The sequence below is a fragment of the Pelmatolapia mariae genome, linkage group LG4, assembly GCF_036321145.2.
Source record: "Pelmatolapia mariae isolate MD_Pm_ZW linkage group LG4, Pm_UMD_F_2, whole genome shotgun sequence".
NCBI classification, from domain to species: Eukaryota; Metazoa; Chordata; class Actinopteri; order Cichliformes; family Cichlidae; genus Pelmatolapia; species Pelmatolapia mariae.
In genome coordinates, this window is record NC_086230.1 from 1800677 (window position 1) to 1818377 (window position 17701).

General features: G+C 45.4%; 1 protein-coding gene across 2 annotated transcripts; it reads left to right on the forward strand.

The window, feature by feature from the left end:
- Nucleotides 1–1332: 1332 nt before the first annotated feature.
- Nucleotides 1333–15922, forward strand: glyr1 (glyoxylate reductase 1 homolog (Arabidopsis)). Of its 2 annotated transcripts, XM_063471081.1 has the most exons (16): nt 1333–1421; nt 2389–2425; nt 2506–2585; nt 2677–2815; nt 6957–7067; nt 7476–7559; nt 11836–11889; nt 12992–13042; nt 13215–13288; nt 13402–13501; nt 13647–13757; nt 14173–14274; nt 14400–14562; nt 15060–15239; nt 15462–15586; nt 15758–15922. In XM_063471081.1, the coding sequence occupies exons 1-16, from the start codon at nt 1384–1386 to the stop codon at nt 15830–15832; spliced, it is 1524 nt and encodes a 507-aa protein (XP_063327151.1). In that variant the 5' UTR covers nt 1333–1383; the 3' UTR covers nt 15833–15922. The 2 variants fall into 2 exon arrangements, with proteins under 2 accessions (XP_063327151.1, XP_063327153.1); XM_063471083.1 differs by lacking the exon at nt 7476–7559.
- Nucleotides 15923–17701: the final 1779 nt, after the last annotated feature.

Below are 17701 nucleotides of genomic sequence, written 5' to 3' on the forward strand. Positions count from 1 at the left end.
ACTCCTGAACTCCTCACCCTTTCTGTGAGGAAGAGGCTCGTTCCCACCGGGAACAAGTTCGACTTATTGCTGGCTATGCAGACCAAGCTCTTGGAACAGTTGTGTAGGAATCGAATGGCCCGTAGCAGCAGGCCAGACACCCCCTACTCCCGAAGCACCTCCAAAAGAACACCTGAGGGACACGGTCGAATGCCTTTTCCATGTCCGCAAACTCCCATGCACCCTCAAGTATCGGCAACAGGGTAAAAAGCTGGCTTCACAACATCCAGAGCCTTCAGGAACTCAGGGCTAACCTCATCCACCCCAATTCTCAAATGGTTAAAATCTTATTTGTGAAGGAATTTGTGAAATCGTTACTAGTTAAGGTTAAAGGGATGGTTGGCTCGACAGAGCTCTAACTTTCTGTCAGCCTGTCTACAGTGCTGAAGAGAAGCCTAGGGTTGTTCTTACTATGCAGGCTCCTGCACCCTGCACAGTCATCCAAGGGGAGTGCAAAGAAGGAAGACAGTCCTGCGGCACTCCACCATCGGGATCATTACTGTGTCTAACAGGTTTGAGGTGCTAGGTCCAGAAGCCACAGGTCCCGAGGAAAGTCCCCGGTACCACCTCAGAGCCCACAAGATTTCACACATGACAGGTGACAGCTCTCATTACTGCTCACTCAAAAATGAGAAACGGTAAAACAAGCTCAGCATGACAAAGATTCTTGGGCAAGATACGGAATCCAGAGTCACTCCTGATACGTTCATCGGAGTATGAATGTGTGAATGTTAGACAGAAAGATGTCCTTGAATGATGAATAAGACATGTTGTGTAAAGTGTTTTGAGTGCTCACGTAACGTAGGAAAGCATTATATAAGAAGCACTCCCATTTACTGTCACCGCACACCTGTGTAGAACAACTTGAATCCACCTCCAGTGCTCCTGACCTCGCTTCCTTTCCACCTGCTCTCCCTCCACACACCCATCGCCTCTCTCACACCCTCCCTCCTTCTCGTTTGTCTTCAGGCAGCGGCAGCAGCAGAGTTGGTCGACCCTATGTGGAAAGCGCATTTTTGTAATAATGGGCAGTTTGATTCGGCCACGGCTTTTTGGCGGATCCCCTTCCCGATGTAACCTTCCCCGTTTCTGCAGGCCTGGGACCAGCGTGTGGCTCCCCGTGGCTGAGTCATTTCTTACTGTGGGTTTATATCGTTATGTGTGTATGAAAGATATGCTGTAGATACTGTGCACGCTGCTGTTGCTGCTGCTTGAAATGTGTAGTAAACAACAGAGCGACGGATGTGACGTATGAGAAAGGGGTGGGGCTGGCCTCACATGTGATTAGTGGGTGTGTGTTGTCTTTTCCTCTCATTCAGTGCGACGTTTTATTAAAGTTGTAAGATGGCGACGGTGCATCTGAGGATCGGGGATCTAGTGTGGTGAGTAACCTTTAGACAAGGTTGAGTGCTCCGGTTCCTGTCTGCGGACCACAGAGCAGCGCTGCATTAGGACGTGTGGCAGTGATGTTCCTCCGTGCCGTAAACCAGGTGTAATCCTTGCAAGTGTTTCCCGTGCTGGGTTAGTGGATAGCCGACCCAAACAAATCGCTAACCGAGCTGACTCAGCCTGCAGCCGACGCTAGCTGCTGGCTAGCAAACAAGCTAAGGTAACGGTTTAAAGCCAAACGAGGTAGCTGTTTTCCCCCATGCAAACTTGTCTTTGAAGATCATTTTATTCGCCGTCGTGTGTGTGTGCGTGCAGACCTACGTTACACGGACTCAGTGCCTCGGCTCGTGGAAATGTTGTGGTCTGTGACGATCTTTGCTAGCAGCGGAGCCTGAGCGGATGTCTGCGCTCGGCTTCCGTGTTACTGCGGGCGGGCACATTTGCAAGTTTTTCGTAAAGGCTTGATTTCCACACATTTGCGCATTTGTTTGTTGAGACCGTTACACCGGCACCACGGGAGGGTGGCAGACGACGCAGTTAGCAATCTGAGTGAAACCGGGCCGAACAAGTGCTGAGAAGGCGAGGGCAGTGCGGAGGTACGGGGACAAATCCCACCGAGCGCCGCGAGCTGAGCACGGGTACTGATCAGTACAAGCCGTCTGTGAATCCTGCTGTTAGCGCTCAGACTGCTAGCTCAGTACTTTAGTACCGAATCAACACCGCTGGGGTTTGAGGCGGGCAGCGGGCAGCTGATGCCACACAGACCCGGGAGTGATCCGCGCTTGGCCCAGTTTTTCTTTATCTGACAGTTCATGTAGAGTCTGACTTTGGATGTCACTGATAATGTTAGCCGATGTATCGCGTTGCCAAAGCCACCAGCTCATTGTGGACCTGCTGAGATAAAGTACAGTGAACTGTGAAGATCACGGGCTCGGTGCTAACTGTGTGGTCTTATTTCAGGGGGAAGCTCGGTCGTTACCCACCATGGCCAGGAAAGGTAAGGAGCCACAGCTTGTCCGTGCGTTTGTTAAATTAAGAAAATGACGCTAACGTTGCACCAAAACACTCTCGTTTCAGATAGTGAGCCCCCCCAAGGACCTGAAAAAGCCCAGGGGCAAGAAATGCCACTTTGTGAAGTTCTTTGGAACAGAGGACCAGTAAGTATGGATCATCAGCTTCCTGTTCTGGCCAAGCATGCTGTGCCTTCTCCAGCTGATACGGGAGAGTTGTGTGTCTGTGTGTCTCCAGTGCCTGGATCAAAGTAGAACAGCTGAAGCCGTACCATGCCCACAAAGAAGAGATGATCAAGATAAATAAAGGAAAGCGCTTCCAGCAAGCTGTTGATGCAGTGGAGGACTTCTTAAAGAAAGCAAAGGGGAAAGAACAGGTGAACCACGACACCTAACACCGAAAAAATGCAGAAAAATCACAGTCTACTTAGATGTAACCCCGTACGTGATGACTGGAGTTTTCTGGTGGAGGTTTTAAGTTTATAGCAAGCAGCACCACAGTAATTTGCCTAATTAATGCTGAGCCTTTTGCTCAGTGTCTTTATTCACATAGACTGTCCACAAACAGGTGTTTGTTTTTCTTTGTTTTATTTCTTTTTCTTAATCAAGAACATTAAAAGGGACCCGTGTGCTGTTAATGGTCAGAGAAGTGACACAAAGTCTGTGGCCACGTCCCCACATACCCCAGGACCCACAGCTGTGGTGCTGCGTGCTCTCAGCTTTTTGTAAAACTGAGTTTGTATGTGGAAATCTTCACATGCTGACGATGACGATGGGGCCTAGTAATCACACTAAAACAACAGGAGCTGCAGGAGTTCAGTGCAGAGCAGCCTGCTGCCCTGCAGGTTGCTGTTTACAAAGCATAAACCTGTAGCTGCAGAATGCAGTGGTCACACGGGACAGCGAAAGCATCGCTGGTCCTGGTCCCGCCTCTTCCTTACCCAGGTTTATGGAGATGAATCAGTCTGTTAGAAACGATGCTCCTCTGGATATCCAGTGTACCTGCCGTTCTCACCCTCGCGAACAGTGTTGCACATCACGTCGACTGGCTCAAGCAGTTCTTTGGGATTCCTGCTAGCTTTTTCCAAGAGAAAGTTTTACCGGTGATACAGGAAAGATGCTACAGACATATTTTCTTTTACTTGACCTGAGCTCACCGTCTCAACAGCTCCGACTGTTTGCTCGTCGCGGTGTGTAACAGACGTCTTGTTTAAAACTGCTGCCAGCGTTGGCTTAATGTTGAGAACTTTTCTAATCAGGGTATTGGAGTTACTCCTAGATTAGTGTGTTCACTGACCTCGTCACCAACACAATTTAATGTGTCCAGTATGCAGCCAATCACAGAGGCCGTCTTCCTGTCGAGTTCAGTCTGTTGGTGTCACCAGCTGTGATACTGCTCGACAGCAGAGCACACACTCCAAGGATCTCAGCTGCCTGTGGAAGCAGAGCCTGCTCGTCCTCTTCGCATGCAGCCTCTGTGTTGGTCTGTTGATGATGTGGATGCCCAGGTTCTTGGATTTCTCCACCACATCAACATCCCACGGGTGGTGTAGTCTTCCTCTTCCTTTTGAAGTCAGTCAGCATCTCTTTTGTCTTATTCACATTCAGAAGAAGGAGGTTCCTCCCGTAGTCCAGCACTAGTACATCCAACCACTGCAGCTTTGAGACAGTGTGTCTGTAGGTGGCGTGACCCAGAGCTGTACTGAGAGTCTGAGGTGTGCACGATGAAAAGCTGTCAGTAATCCACAGGATGTAGGACTGAGAAATCAAAGGTGATCATCACCATGGAGATGGGAGTGCACTCTGTGTGTTATGTATGATTACATCATTTCCTCTGACATTTGTTTTTGTGTCTTTGTGAGCAAAGACTAGGCTCTACATCACCTTCATCACATGAGATGTGAGGGTAGGTGGATGACGTTTGGACTGGTGTGGCTTGTAAATGCCCGATGCACTGTACAGCAGGTCTACAGCTGAAATGTTGTTGTCAGGTTGCTAATGTTTTATTCGGGGGCATGTGATTAATGTTGCTGGTAATAACCATAAAGCATTAGACTGCCATGTTAGCAGGGGTGCTACTGTGGAGTGTGTAATGTCACATGCTCCCTCTGCATAGCTGCTGAGTGTAGATGTATCTCATGGGTCATGGATGTGTTGGGTCAAGCAGGCGCTCTCCAGTGTAAATGGAGCAGAGGTTGGTGCCTCATAGATTCAAATCTAAAAACTGAAGTGCTGCAGAACGTACTGCACACTGTTCTCATCATTTCCTTTTTCAGTGTAACAAATACCAACATGGAGCACGTATGGAGAAAAATGAGCCTCAGTGGTTGCAGCACGAGCCAGGTGCAGTGAGTTACGTGTAACTTTAGAGCACATGCTTCAATCCACACACAAATACGAAGCAATCTGACCACACGTAAAACTATATGCTGATCATTTACGCACAGTTTAGGAAGTTCAGCTTCACAAATGGGATGCTTTTGTCTTTCTGTGCATCCAGCTGTCTACTGCATGCAACGTTCCTCTCCATCACTTACAAACCCTAAAATATGAGTGCACCAGTCGCCTGATCCGCACAGATCACATGCCTGCGTCGGATTCTGAGACAAATTTCATGCTGCCAGCTTCACACAGATCCACAGATGTAAGCTGTGTTCTTGTCCCAGTTCTGGGCTTCTTCTAAAGCTCGCTTTTAAGTTCCTATTTGGATCGATTCGCCACAGATCGCCTCGGATCGACTGGTTTTCCGTTACAGTCTGGTTCTACTAACGTGCGTGGTTGTCGTCATAGCAACGTGGCCGAGCGTCCCGTGGCGAAATTGATATGTGACACGAATGCCACAAAAAAGGTGGGCATCGTTGTTGTTGTTGTTGTTGTGCTTGTTACCAGTTACAGACACTATAAAAGATATTTGATTCAAATCTTACTGTTATCTAATAACAGCAGGCTAACACTAATATTAGCTTAATGACTAACCCTGAACATGTTAGCATGTAGCAGCAGCTTATTTAAACCACAAGCTAACCTTCACAGGGTGCTGTGTGCTGTCTGTAACCATACATCTGTCCTTTGGTCGTTCTGTTTGTTTAGAAGAAGCCCAGATGTCCCAGGTTTACACTGGGTCTTGAATGCAGCTTACATTTGTGGATGTGTGTGAAGCTGGCAGCATGAAGTCTGTCTCCCCACGCTGCCATGTGATCTGTGCATCACATGGCAGCTGGTGCACAGAGAAATGTTGCGTGTAGCAGACATTTGTACGCACAGAGAGAGTTTTGAATGAGGAAACTGTCCAAACCTGAACTGAAGAAGTGATCCGTGTGCACGCCTTTGTATAGTAATAGTTTTACTGGTAGGTACAGTTTGGAGCTGTGACAGTCTCAGCTTCCACACAACACATGGATCCTCGTGGTGTGGTGCAGAGGGGGGTTCATGGTGGGTTAGGTTGGGGCTGCAGCTATCGAACGTTTTAGTAATCGAGTAATCGAGTAATCTGTCCTCGGTTCCATCGATAAATCAAGTAGAAGAATCCTTTAATTGTCCCACAAGGGGAAGTTTGGTTGTAACAGCAGCAAGAAAAACACAGATACAAACAAACAAACAAACAGGACAGAAACACACACAATTCTTTACATGTTTACATCAAGGACAATAGTTACCAAAAACAGAGTGCTGTACAGTTATTACAATTAAATCAAATTAAATACAGATAAGCAGCAAAAAGAAATAAAAGCAAAAAATTTCTTAAAAGCAAAAATAGTCGAAACACTTCATGTCGTGCATGAGGTCGATCTGTTGTGTTCATGTTTGAGTTTGTGTGTAAGCCTGTAACGTGGTGGCTGCAGTGAAGTAGCCAGCGTGTGCTCGGACAATGGTGCATGTGTTAATTCATGTTAATAATAATTCAGCGGCTCAGAGTTTTACTGGTACATTTTTATTGGCTTGTGAAAACTCTGAATATAATTGAATGAAGACAGCATCTGATATTATTTCACGTTGAGTCTGAAACATGTTTTCTGTGCTGTGTGGACGGAGCAGCTACAGAGGTTGCTTTTCCTCACGTCGGAGTTTGTTGATCAGCTGTTTGGATGAAGGACTCGCGCTAGCTTTTTCCGGCTGTTTTGGAAAACACATTTTCTTTTGGCTCCGCCTCTTTGCGTTGAACTGTCCCCGTGTCACCATCACTGCTGCTGTTGGGTCTGCGTGGGCTCGTTGTTGCCAGACTCTGTTTTGGTTTGCTGCTACCAACTATGTTTCCACTGCACGTCTGTTTGTCGTGGCAAATGTGCACTCGCGTTTCCATGGTGACAGTGGTGAGAGCCGCGTGTTAAACGAAGCATCGAGTCGAATTTTTCATTTACAGAATTACTGGATGAACGGTTGCAGCCCTGTTTGTAACTGTTTTGAGGCAGATTTCTCTCCATAAACTTAAACACGTCTCATCACTGAGACGTTTCTCATGACGTGTGAGTAAACACATTCAGTTTGGCAGCTCAGTGACACTGTGTGTGTTTTTGAAAGAACTCAGATGGCAAAGGAGACTCAAAAGGAAAGAAGACGCCCAACAAGCCACTAAAGATTCTGGATGAGGATGATGAGGACCTCAGTGCCCTAAAGGACCCCTCTGAGAAGGTCAGTTCAGACGCTAACAACACCACTGTGAAGTGAAGATAACTGTATTTTATTGTAAACGTTAAAAACGGTTCCCTTCCTGTCAGTGCTTGTCTAAAATATCAGAATTAAACCTGCTTGGACTGTTTGCTGGAATATTATTATAAAAAAACACCTGAGTTACATTTTGTAGCAACAGAAACAAACAGTGTGGAGGACTAGTGAGTCAAAGTGAACCACATCCAGCTTCCATTGCTGTTCATAGTTCATCTGTTTCCTGTTAGTAATGTGTGATGGTTTAAACAAAGTAAAAATAATCCAGTCGAGTCTCCTGCACATGATAGAGACAGCGCCCCCTGCAGCAGACACTGACCTCTGCAGATTTCTCACTGATTTAAAGGTGAATATGTGTCTTTTTTCCTCCTTAAGGACTTAGCTGACTCTGACCCCGAGCCATCCACTATTGAGAGGCTGGGGGCTGGACCGGGCTCGGGATTCAAATGGGAAAGCAGCGTAGGTGAACGCCCCCCTCCCACCAAGCCTTGTCTTGACTTCTACCTGACCTTAATCTTTGGCTTTAATTCACCAGCAACTGCAGACCTTTCCCTTCTGACTTGTTTGGTGCTCTCTGTGACTGCTCAGAGTGTTTGGTGCTGTGATCTTGAAATGGTCAGCAACCCTGCGTGCAGGCTCAGTGCCACATGGAGCTTTGATTAGGGCTGGGATTCGGTTTCTAGGACTGAGTTGATTCATTTTTGACTGAGAAATATTATAATTCAGATCATTTTTCAGCACTGACACCACAGCAGAGGCCTTTGTGTCAAAGTAACTGAGGATAAAACAGGAAAACATACTTTGTACAGCAGACAACCTTAAAAATATTCTGCAGTAGAACAAAAGCTGAAGAAAAGCATGAATCAGCATCTGAACATGACCTGATGCTGCTGCAGTTACAGAGGTTTGATTAGAGACACAGCTGAGAGTTTTGCAACTTGGCATCATTTGTAAAAGTTGACATTTCTTCAGTGTTGAACAGCAGAAATGAGGCTTTCTTGTCCAAAGTCATTTTTGAAGCTGCGCTGTACAAATAATGCAGAAAACAGAGATTTGAGACTGGAAACTGTTCTTGAAGTACACAGAGAGACAGAGCTGTGCAGGAAGTGAGTGAGTGTGAATTAATGACGATGTTTATCAAACATGTAGTTTGATCTTCTTTTGCTGCTGGTTCAGTGGATTTTGGTCAGAGTGATGAAACCTGCAGCATCAGAATCTGTGAGATGTCGGCGTTCAGCACCCGGCGTGTCTGCGTACGTGCTGTCGGGTGATCGATCCACGCTCTGTGTTTACATCTTTGTGCAGAATCCGTCTTCCTGCTCTCATTTACTGCTTTAGCTGTTTGGTGGTGGTGAAATAGTTTTGTGAGCTTTAACCCGAGTTTCTGGCAAAATACATTTATATTTAAAAATGGATTCAGGATTGAATGAATCGATGTCGCTTTATTCAAGCTAAAATCAATTTGAAACGGAAAATTGATATTTTGTTTTTAAACCCTCCGTAGTTTCAGTTTAGTTGGCTGCCTGCTTCCTGACCCTCACTGACAGGTTAGGAAGCAGGCAGCCTCGGCGGTGTAATGAGGACCGAGCTGGTCCCTGGTTACAGGGATGTGACCGCGCTGAATGAAATGCCCTTTGACAGGTTTGTATATGTACGTATGGAAACAGCTCACCCACCAAAACAATGCAGACAGTAACAGTTTTTATTTGTCAGTAAACATTTGGGTGGGTGAAGGTGTCCAAACGTTAGCCTGCTACTCTACGTTAGAGCTAATTATTGTCCCAGGAAGCAGTTCAAGCCCTCATGTTAGTGCAGTGAGAGTCAGCTGCTCCTCAGGCTCTGATGCCTGGTTCATCACGTTTCCTTGTTTTAATTTTCGGTCTATGCAAAACATCCATTTCCTCTTTCGTCTTTGTCCGTCGTGTTAGGCAGAAATACCTGCATGTTCCTTTAGTGACGTAAAGCTAGTTCAATCAGTTTTTGGCTAAAATGGAGCCGTGAACCAGTCTGTAACTGGGGCCTTTGCAAATGTCACTGGTTTCTACTTGCATAGAGAAGGACAGTGAACTTGTGGGTTCACCTCATTTTAATAGAAGTGATAAGTATCCGAGTTCAATCTGCACTTTGTGGTACAAACTAACACACATTTCCATGTTAACGTTGTCCTGTTTTGTAACTCCAGTATGCTAACGTTCACAGGCAGAAGAGTTGCATCGTCCTCTCGTAATTAACCAAAGTTATGAGTGCCAGCTAGCTTTATGCTACATGCAGCATGCAGCACTTGTTACAGATCTGAATCTTATATTTCTATTCATTTCAGATCCTGTGTTTTCTTTTTACCCCTTTAACAAGCCGCACCAAGGGCCACCTTAAAAACCAGGGCCACCTTAAAAACCAGGGCCACGTGTATGTTTGCATCACAGATCCGCTGACGGCTGCCTCCATAATAACAATTATAGCACTGTGCAAAAGTCTGGAGCCACCCTTTATTTCTTTATATTTTACTGCTGAGGAGCCTTTTCCAGAGCTGTTCACCCCTCAGCTGGCTGATAAGGTTTTGTTGTGCAACGGCGACTCCCAGGTTTGTGAATGTGATAACATGGAAATGAAGCAACGTAGGATTTTCATAAAACAGTTACATCTACTGAGATGCTGAGGGCTGCTGCCAGTATTTTAATTTTGTTCTTTTTGTAAGTAGTCCATAGTAATAGTTTTCCAGCTTTCTGGAATTCTTTCCAACTTGTTCTTGGGACATTGGCTGCTTTTTGACTCAGCAGGCCACTTAGCATAAATCTGTGAAAAAAGTAGAATTTGTGCTCCAACTAAATGATTCCCAAGAGCTGTTGACTGAAAACTTGGAGCGTGTTGGAATGGTGTGTTTATTCTTTAGCTACAACATCTTACTATTCGTCACTGATTGAAGAAAATAAGAACAACCCCAGGTTTCTCTTCAGCACTGTAGTCAGGCTGACAAACAGTCAGAGCTCTGTTGAGCCAACCATCCCTTTAACGTTAACTAGTAATGACTTCATGAACTTCTTCACAAATAACATTTTAATCATTAGAGAAAAAAATTACCAATAATCATCCCACAGAAGTCTCCAAAAGTCGATTCTGTTCATCTGGACGTAGCGTTTTGTGGGAGAAACGTTTCATCATCATCCAAGTGACTTCTTCAGTCTCAGCTTTATAAGATTGGGGAAACCTGCAGTCAGCTGAGACTGAAGAAGTCACCTGGATGATGACGAAACGTTTCTCCCACTGAAAACGCTACGTCCAGATGAACAGAATCGACTTTTGGAGACTTCTGTGACATCTATGAATATGGCTTATGGCTTACTCTGGATGGCATTACCTTGGCCTCCAGTAACACAGTGAGGAACCTTGGAGTCATTTTTGACCAGGACATGTCCTTCAATGCACATATTAAACAAATATGTATGTATTTCTTCCTGTCTTCCTGACAGGGACTAGAAAGAGAGAGCAGATTTCTCCTGTATTGGCTTCCCTTCATTGGCTTCCTGTTAAATCCAGAATTCAAAATCCTGCTCCTCACATACAAGGTCTTAAATAATCAGGCCCCATCTTATCTTAATGACCTTGTAGTACCATATCACCCTATTAGAGCACTTCGCTCTCGCACTGCAGGCTTACTTGTTGTCCCTAGAGTATTTAAAAGTAGAATGGGAGGCAGAGCCTTCAGTTTTCAGGCCCCTCTTCTGTGGAACCAGCTTCCAGTTTGGATTCAGGAGACAGACACTATCTCTACTTTTAAGATTAGGCTTCAAACTTTCCTTTTTGCTAAAGCATATAGTTAGGGCTGGACCAGGTGACCCTGAATCCTCCCTTAGTTATGCTGCAATAGGTGTAGGCTGCTGGGGGATTCCCATGATGCACTGGGTGTTTCTTCTTCAGTCACCTTTCTCACTCCCTGTGTTTCCACACACCTCTCTGCATTGAATCATACCTGTTATTAATCTCTGTCTCTCTTCCACAGCATGTCTTTATCCTGTCTTCCTTCTCTCACCCCAACCAATCACAGCAGATGGCCCCGCCCCTCCCTGAGCCTGGTTCTGTCGGAGGTTTCTTCCTGTTAAAAGGGAGTTTTTCCTTCCCACTGTCTCCAAAGTGCTTGCTCACAAGCACTTGTTATTTGATTGTTGGGTTTTTCTCTGTATCTATTATTGTAAGCTCTATTGTACAATATAAAGCGCCTTGAGACGACTGTTGTTGTGATTTAATGCTGTGTATATAAATTGAGTTGAACCAAATATTCTCTTTCAGGCTCATTAGAGTAGTACAAACTTAAATACTGTACTTCATGTCTGTTTACAGCTGTTACACCTACTTGTCATTTTCCTAAGATAAAATGAAGGAAATAAGGTGTGGCTTAAGACTCGTTGCTGCTTCCCCAGTTAAGCCCAAAATTCATAAAATCATGAAACTGGTGCTCTGCAGGAGTGTATCTCTAAAACGTCTGTGTGTGAGAGGCTGCAGGTGAGATCATTGCAGGCAGTGAGTGGAGGCCAGCGTGGCTGTGGGAAGATGGCATGATGCAAACACCACCGTGCCTTAATGTGCTGTGTGTTGATGTTTACCTCAAATGATTTCTTTTAAAACAGTGTAGACAGGCTGCCAACATTAGCTTTTAATCAGATTGCTGCAGGAGCTTTAGAACATGATTCACTGCACGTCTGTATGAACACTCATCCACTGCACTCTGATTGTGTTGTAGCCTGTGAAGGATGATCCACATTTTCACCACTTTCTGCTCAGCCAGTCTGAAAAGGTAAGCAGAAACATGTGGTCAGAGGTTTCCATATGCTCCACATAGGCATGAATGACGGGCTCATTTAAGTTTCTAATGTTTTTTTACAACAACAAACAAGAAATTGGTTTCCATTTATCTAGAATGTTCTCTGATTCGCACACACACACATACCTGCACCAACACCTGGTTACATGCTCTGGGAGCCATCAGCACTCAGGAGTTCAGTTAAATTGGTTGGTTTGGTTTCTTGGCATGGACCAGTGTTTAATACGTCTGAGGTCGGGCCTTTGGGAAGGACATTAGGCTGCTTTTCAAAACCAGTTTATGGTGTGTTTGGGATCATTGTCCTGTTGGAAAACCCAATTGTGTCGGAGAATTTTGAGGTTTTTTATTCCATTCATTCTGTGCAGTGTGCCAGTATCCATGCTGCCTGACAGGTGGTACAGTGTTCTTCATTTTGAAGGCCTTAGATCTTTGTCTCATCTGGACATTAAAGTTTGGCTTGTCCATGTGTGCAACAGCAAACATGAGTTTAGCTTGAAGGTTAGTTTTGGATCAGGGGCTTCTGTCCATGGTGACTAGCTGGGACACCACAGTTGTAGGCATTAAGATGTTAGTAGGACATAATCTCCGCTGGAGAAAAGTTGTTTTTAGCATCTCCAACACTTCAAATCTGATGAAATTCAATATTTGGTGTAAGATTTGTTTCACTGACACAACATTGTTTCTTATTGCAACAACCACCAGTTAGTCTGCAACACAAACTCAGTCACTTCTACGCTCACGTGTTTTCAAGAACATGTCTAAGTTGGTCCTCTAATAATTCAGTTAATTAGATGAATTAAAACTGATGACGTGTGTTTATAAAGCATGCTGTAGTAACAGCTGGTGACACTGTCAGAGTTATGTACCAGTTACTTGATATGGTGTGATGATTCCCAGTTCTGTAAGGAATGTGATGCAGATCATCTCCTCAGTCTGTCCACTTTGCTGCTTTATCACTAACTGATTATCGATTGGTTTGAAATGAAAACATGTTGTATGAATTACAGCTCGTTAAAAACGACTCATTTTAAATATAAGTTGCATCGTTTTTACTTTGTCACCTCTGCGCCCACAGCCAGCTTCGTCAATGGAGCCCATTAGCAAACGCCTGAAGATCATTGAAGAGGTAAAAGCAATAATGTCGGCTGCTTTGAAATGCTTGAAATGATTGTTCATTGGCAGGAACAGAGACTTTTATGTGTGCACGGTGCATACCAGGCAAAGGAGATGTGATTATTTTTTTCATTTGTTTAGTTCCCGTGAGCGTGATTTCTATAGATTTGCCTCTGATTGTGCAGGTCACAGGGTCAACATCTATCCAAGCAGCAGACAGCACAGCGATCAACGGCAGCATCACACCCACAGATAAACGGTATGGCACATCCTCATCACAGGGTTACACAACACTGTTGCTAAATTGATCACAGGGCTCACAGGACTCGTTTTCATGCTTTGGTCTGTATGTTCTCGGCTTCTGCTCTTCAGAATAGGCTTCCTGGGTCTGGGGCTGATGGGTAGCGGCATTGTTTCCAACCTGTTGAAAATGGGTCATATCGTGACAGTGTGGAACCGCACTGCAGAAAAGGTAAACACACTCATCGTCACCCAGTGGCTGCTGTCTCTAACACCATCACATTCAGTCAGCAGTATTTAAGCGCCCAACATGGATATGGTTGGTTGAAAGGGGTGTGGGTGTGGCTTGCTGCTGATTCCTCCCTGCTATGTTTCAGTGTGACCTGTTCATCCAGGAGGGGGCACGGTTAGGCCGCACTCCTGCAGAAGTGGCCTCCATGTGTGACATCACCTTCTCCTGTGTGTCTGACCCTAAGGCTGCCAGAGACGTGAGTACACTGCACTGCAGGACGTGGCATGTTCAACACCAGTCTGCAAATAACAAGCTAACGACAGAATAAACGTGAAGAAAGTCAAATGGATCAATGATTTCATGCATTAATCAAGTGCACAGAGATTTCCAGTCAGAGAGTGAGTGGGTGGGGATTGTCAGGAGTGAAGTGGGCGGGGCTATAAATGAACAGAAAGGTGCTCTGACTTTTGCACGTTGAGTCACTGGTGACGAGCTGGCGCCAGCTGGTGTTTCACTGTAAGGAACATGGGTGTGAACGTGGCTCTTTGATGGATGTGACAAAGCTGATATTTATTTAACTCCGAATCACACCAACAGTTATCCTGTGAGGTAAAGACACTAATGTAGATCAATCACATCGTTCTATATTCACATTTCTGTCTTTTATGAAGTTGGTGTTGGGACCCAGTGGAGTGCTACAAGGAATCAGACCGGGCAAATGCTACGTAGAGATGTCTACAGTCGATCCAGAGACCATCACAGAGCTCTCGCAGGTAAACACCAGCATGATTTTAAAACTGTCTCATGCTGCCTTCATCTTGGTTAGAAATACCCACAGTAGGAGCAGCTGAGTGTATCCGTAGTATCAATAAATTCTTATTCAGTATTTAAATGTCAGGTGATCACGTCACGGGGCGGCCGCTTCCTGGAAGCTCCGGTGGCAGGAAGCCAGCAGCTGTCCAACGACGGGATGCTGGTCATCCTGGCAGCTGGCGACAGGACGGTCTATGAGGACTGCAGCAGCTGCTTCCAGGCCATGGGCAAGACCTCGTTTTTTCTGGGTACGGAAAGATCAGCGTCCAGTACACTCAGCAAGGCCCATTCAGACGGATGAAGTGTTGGGCATTAGACATCCAAGGGGACACACATGCAGCAAAAGGAACTTGAGTTATTTGTGTGCCTTTGTCTATCAGTCTGCACTAGCCCATATCGACAAGATGAAAACATGAAAACTGCTCCTCTGTTATTAATCTGTGGCTGTCTTCCACAGTGTCTCTCTCCCCTCACCCCAACCCATCGCCCCTCCCTCAGCCTGCTTCTGTGGGAGGTTTCTTCCTTCCTTACTTTAGCGCCTTGTTGTGATTTGGTGCTATGTAAATAAAAATTGTAGTGAATCATTGTAGCCAGTGCAGACTGATGGCACAGAGGATTTGGGCCAGATTACAACTGTGTGTGTGTGTGTGTGTGTGTGTGTGTGTGTGTGTGTGTGTGTGTGTGTGTGTGTGTGTGTGTGTGTGTGTGTGTGTGTGTGACACCTGTATGTGTGTGTGTTTTTAAGGTGAGGCAGGGAATGCTGCAAGGATGATGCTAATCCTCAACATGGTTCAAGGCAGCTTCATGGCCACTATTGCAGAGGGGCTAACATTGGCACAGGCCACGGGCCAATCACAGCAGACCTTCCTGGACATCCTGTGCCAGGGTCAGATGGCTAGCACCTTTGTGGACCAGAAATGCCAGAGTAAGTCGACACAGAGTGTGACGTCACTGCTCACTTTGATTTGTTGTCATAGTTTAGTGGTTTCGCCTAACAGTCAAAGATCCATGGTTGAACTGGGGAACGTGTCAAATCGAGCCTGCAGCTTATTTTTTTAGTCTTAACTGGGACAAAAACAAGTTCCATGAATATCATGAGGTCCTACTGTAACCAAGCCTATAATGACCTCCTTCCTGCCCCTTCCAGATATTTTACAGGGCAACTTTAAACCAGACTACTATTTGAAACACATTCAGAAGGACCTAAGGCTAGCCATCTCCATGGGCGACATGGCCAACCATCCAACCCCGATGGCTGCAGCTGCCAACGAGGTACAGCTCTCATAGCTCTCTCCTCTAAATTTCTGTGATTCTTTGTTCTAAAACTTTTCTTTTCAGAAATGAAGTGTTTCCTACTCATGTTGTTTGTCCTTTAACATATGAGCCTTGGGGCAGCAGAAACATTTTGTCTCCGTTGTCCAGCCGTTGTTTTCTGTTTTGCAGGTTTACAAGCGGGCCAAGGCACTGGACCAGTCGGACAATGACATTTCAGCAGTTTACAGAGCCTACATCCACTAGAGCGAGGTGTGGCCTGGCCTGTGGACCACACAGTCTTTGATCCCTCCTTTTCTCCCTTTGTCATTAAAGGTTTTTGTTTTTAATTTGAAACTTTTGTTATTTTATTTTTCACCCCAGTGCCATCCGTGTTACCTGCCCACAATTCCGGGACTGTAATTCCGTGTTTTAGAGGCAACATTAAGCATTGCACTGACTGTACTGTGGGAATTTTATGCTGTAAGCGTGTTTGGAACGAGGCTGAACTGCTGCACTGCTGCAGTTTGCCGTCAGACGGGCACTTTGCCTCGTTCCTGACATCGTTGTTATAAAACAGTATGAGTAATGCTGGGCGCTACTGTGAAGCTAAACAAATTGCCATGTGGAATCAGAACCCTAACATATTTGAGTTTTTCCCCTTTTTGTTTAATTATCTGTGTGATCTCTGCTCCAGAAATCCATGAGAGTAAGCAACAGAACATGCCACTGCATTGCCTTAATATTGTAACCCCTCGGGTCCTTCGATAATACACGTATTTATTTATGCCTCTTTTAAGGTCTTCTTTGTGCAGTTGGCTTCTTCCCGTGTGTAACCACAGAATTTAGGCTTTTCCATTAGTGTGAGTTTGTTTGAAACAAGTGGAGGACAAAGCTGCAGATGTGCCGAGGCCTTAAATGCAGATGTTTCTCCTCATGGTTTGAGATTTCCACTTTTGAAACGCTTCGACCTTTCTCTTGGAAGACTTTGTGTTTTTCCTCTTTAAATATATGAACCTAGATCAATCCGGTTTGAGCTGACAGCTCAGTGTTGAATCATTATTAGGCGCTAGCGTTAGAGCCAAGCTAAGGCCAGAGTGACACTTAAACTGTAGGCCCTGGCTGTAAACGCGGGCTGGCTTTAGTCAAAGCAGACCAACACACAGGTCGTTTTAGGCACTATTTGTTACATGACTGTGTTCACTCAGTCTGAGTCTCAATGCTTGATATTGATTCGGTCGACTGGCCTCAATAAAATTACGAGCAAACAAAGTGGGCGGAGGTTTGACTGCAGAGTAAAGGTCATCACAGGCTGGCACAACACAACACTGATCAGTGAGGTTTGTGGCCCAGCTTGTGACAGATGATCATTAAAATGAAATCCCAAAGAGATGTTGGAGGTCTCAGTTATAGTAGTTTATCTACAATATGTTACTGAGTGTTTCACGCATTTAATGTTTGGACTCAGATCTTTGTGATTGCTGCAGCGTTGGCTGTGTGTTGGCCCTGACAGGCTCCAGCCACCCAGATAAAGACAATTAGTGAGATGGTGAACAACACGGCCCAACACTGTATGAATCCAGTCACAGGCCCCATGGGCCAAGCTTTGACTTCCCAACATGATATGAAGCCACCTCACTGGTGTCCTCACAGGGCTTAGTGATTTTAGTCTTATTGGTACCCATGAAGACCTCTGCTATGTAGCATCAAACGTACCTGCTATCAGTAAGACAGCGTATACAAGTACAAATGTGGCACAGTAGTGAGGTTTTCTTCTCTGCTTCAAACTCAAAGATGCGATATCTTCTCAGACTGACAGGACACGGGCACCGGTCAACCAAGGGGATTGTTCTGATACTTTAGGGTGTCGGCGGTGCCGTGTTTGAAGTCGTTAGTCCAAGTTTATTCTGTCCCATATGGGCAGGAAGTGCTGTGGCAGGCCTACAAACATGTGAGGGTCATTTTTATTTTCAGATTGAACATTGAAACCAAATGGCTTCAGCACCAGGCTGGTCTACTGTATCTTATCCAGTATGACATGAAGAAACCAAAACGGGCCGATCACCCACCGGTGACTCTTTCTTCATTCATGGTTTTATCATCTGAGGCTCTACACGTTTGTCGAAACGTAGTTAC

Coding starts and splice junctions, on each gene's coding strand:
- glyr1 (XM_063471081.1), top strand. CDS start 1,384: ATGGCGACGGTGCATCTGAGGATCGGGGATCTAGTGTG. Junction 1,422..2,388: donor AGGATCGGGGATCTAGTGTG/GTGAGTAACCTT, acceptor GTCTTATTTCAG/GGGGAAGCTCGGTCGTTACC. Junction 15,240..15,461: donor TGTGGACCAGAAATGCCAGA/GTAAGTCGACAC, acceptor TGCCCCTTCCAG/ATATTTTACAGGGCAACTTT.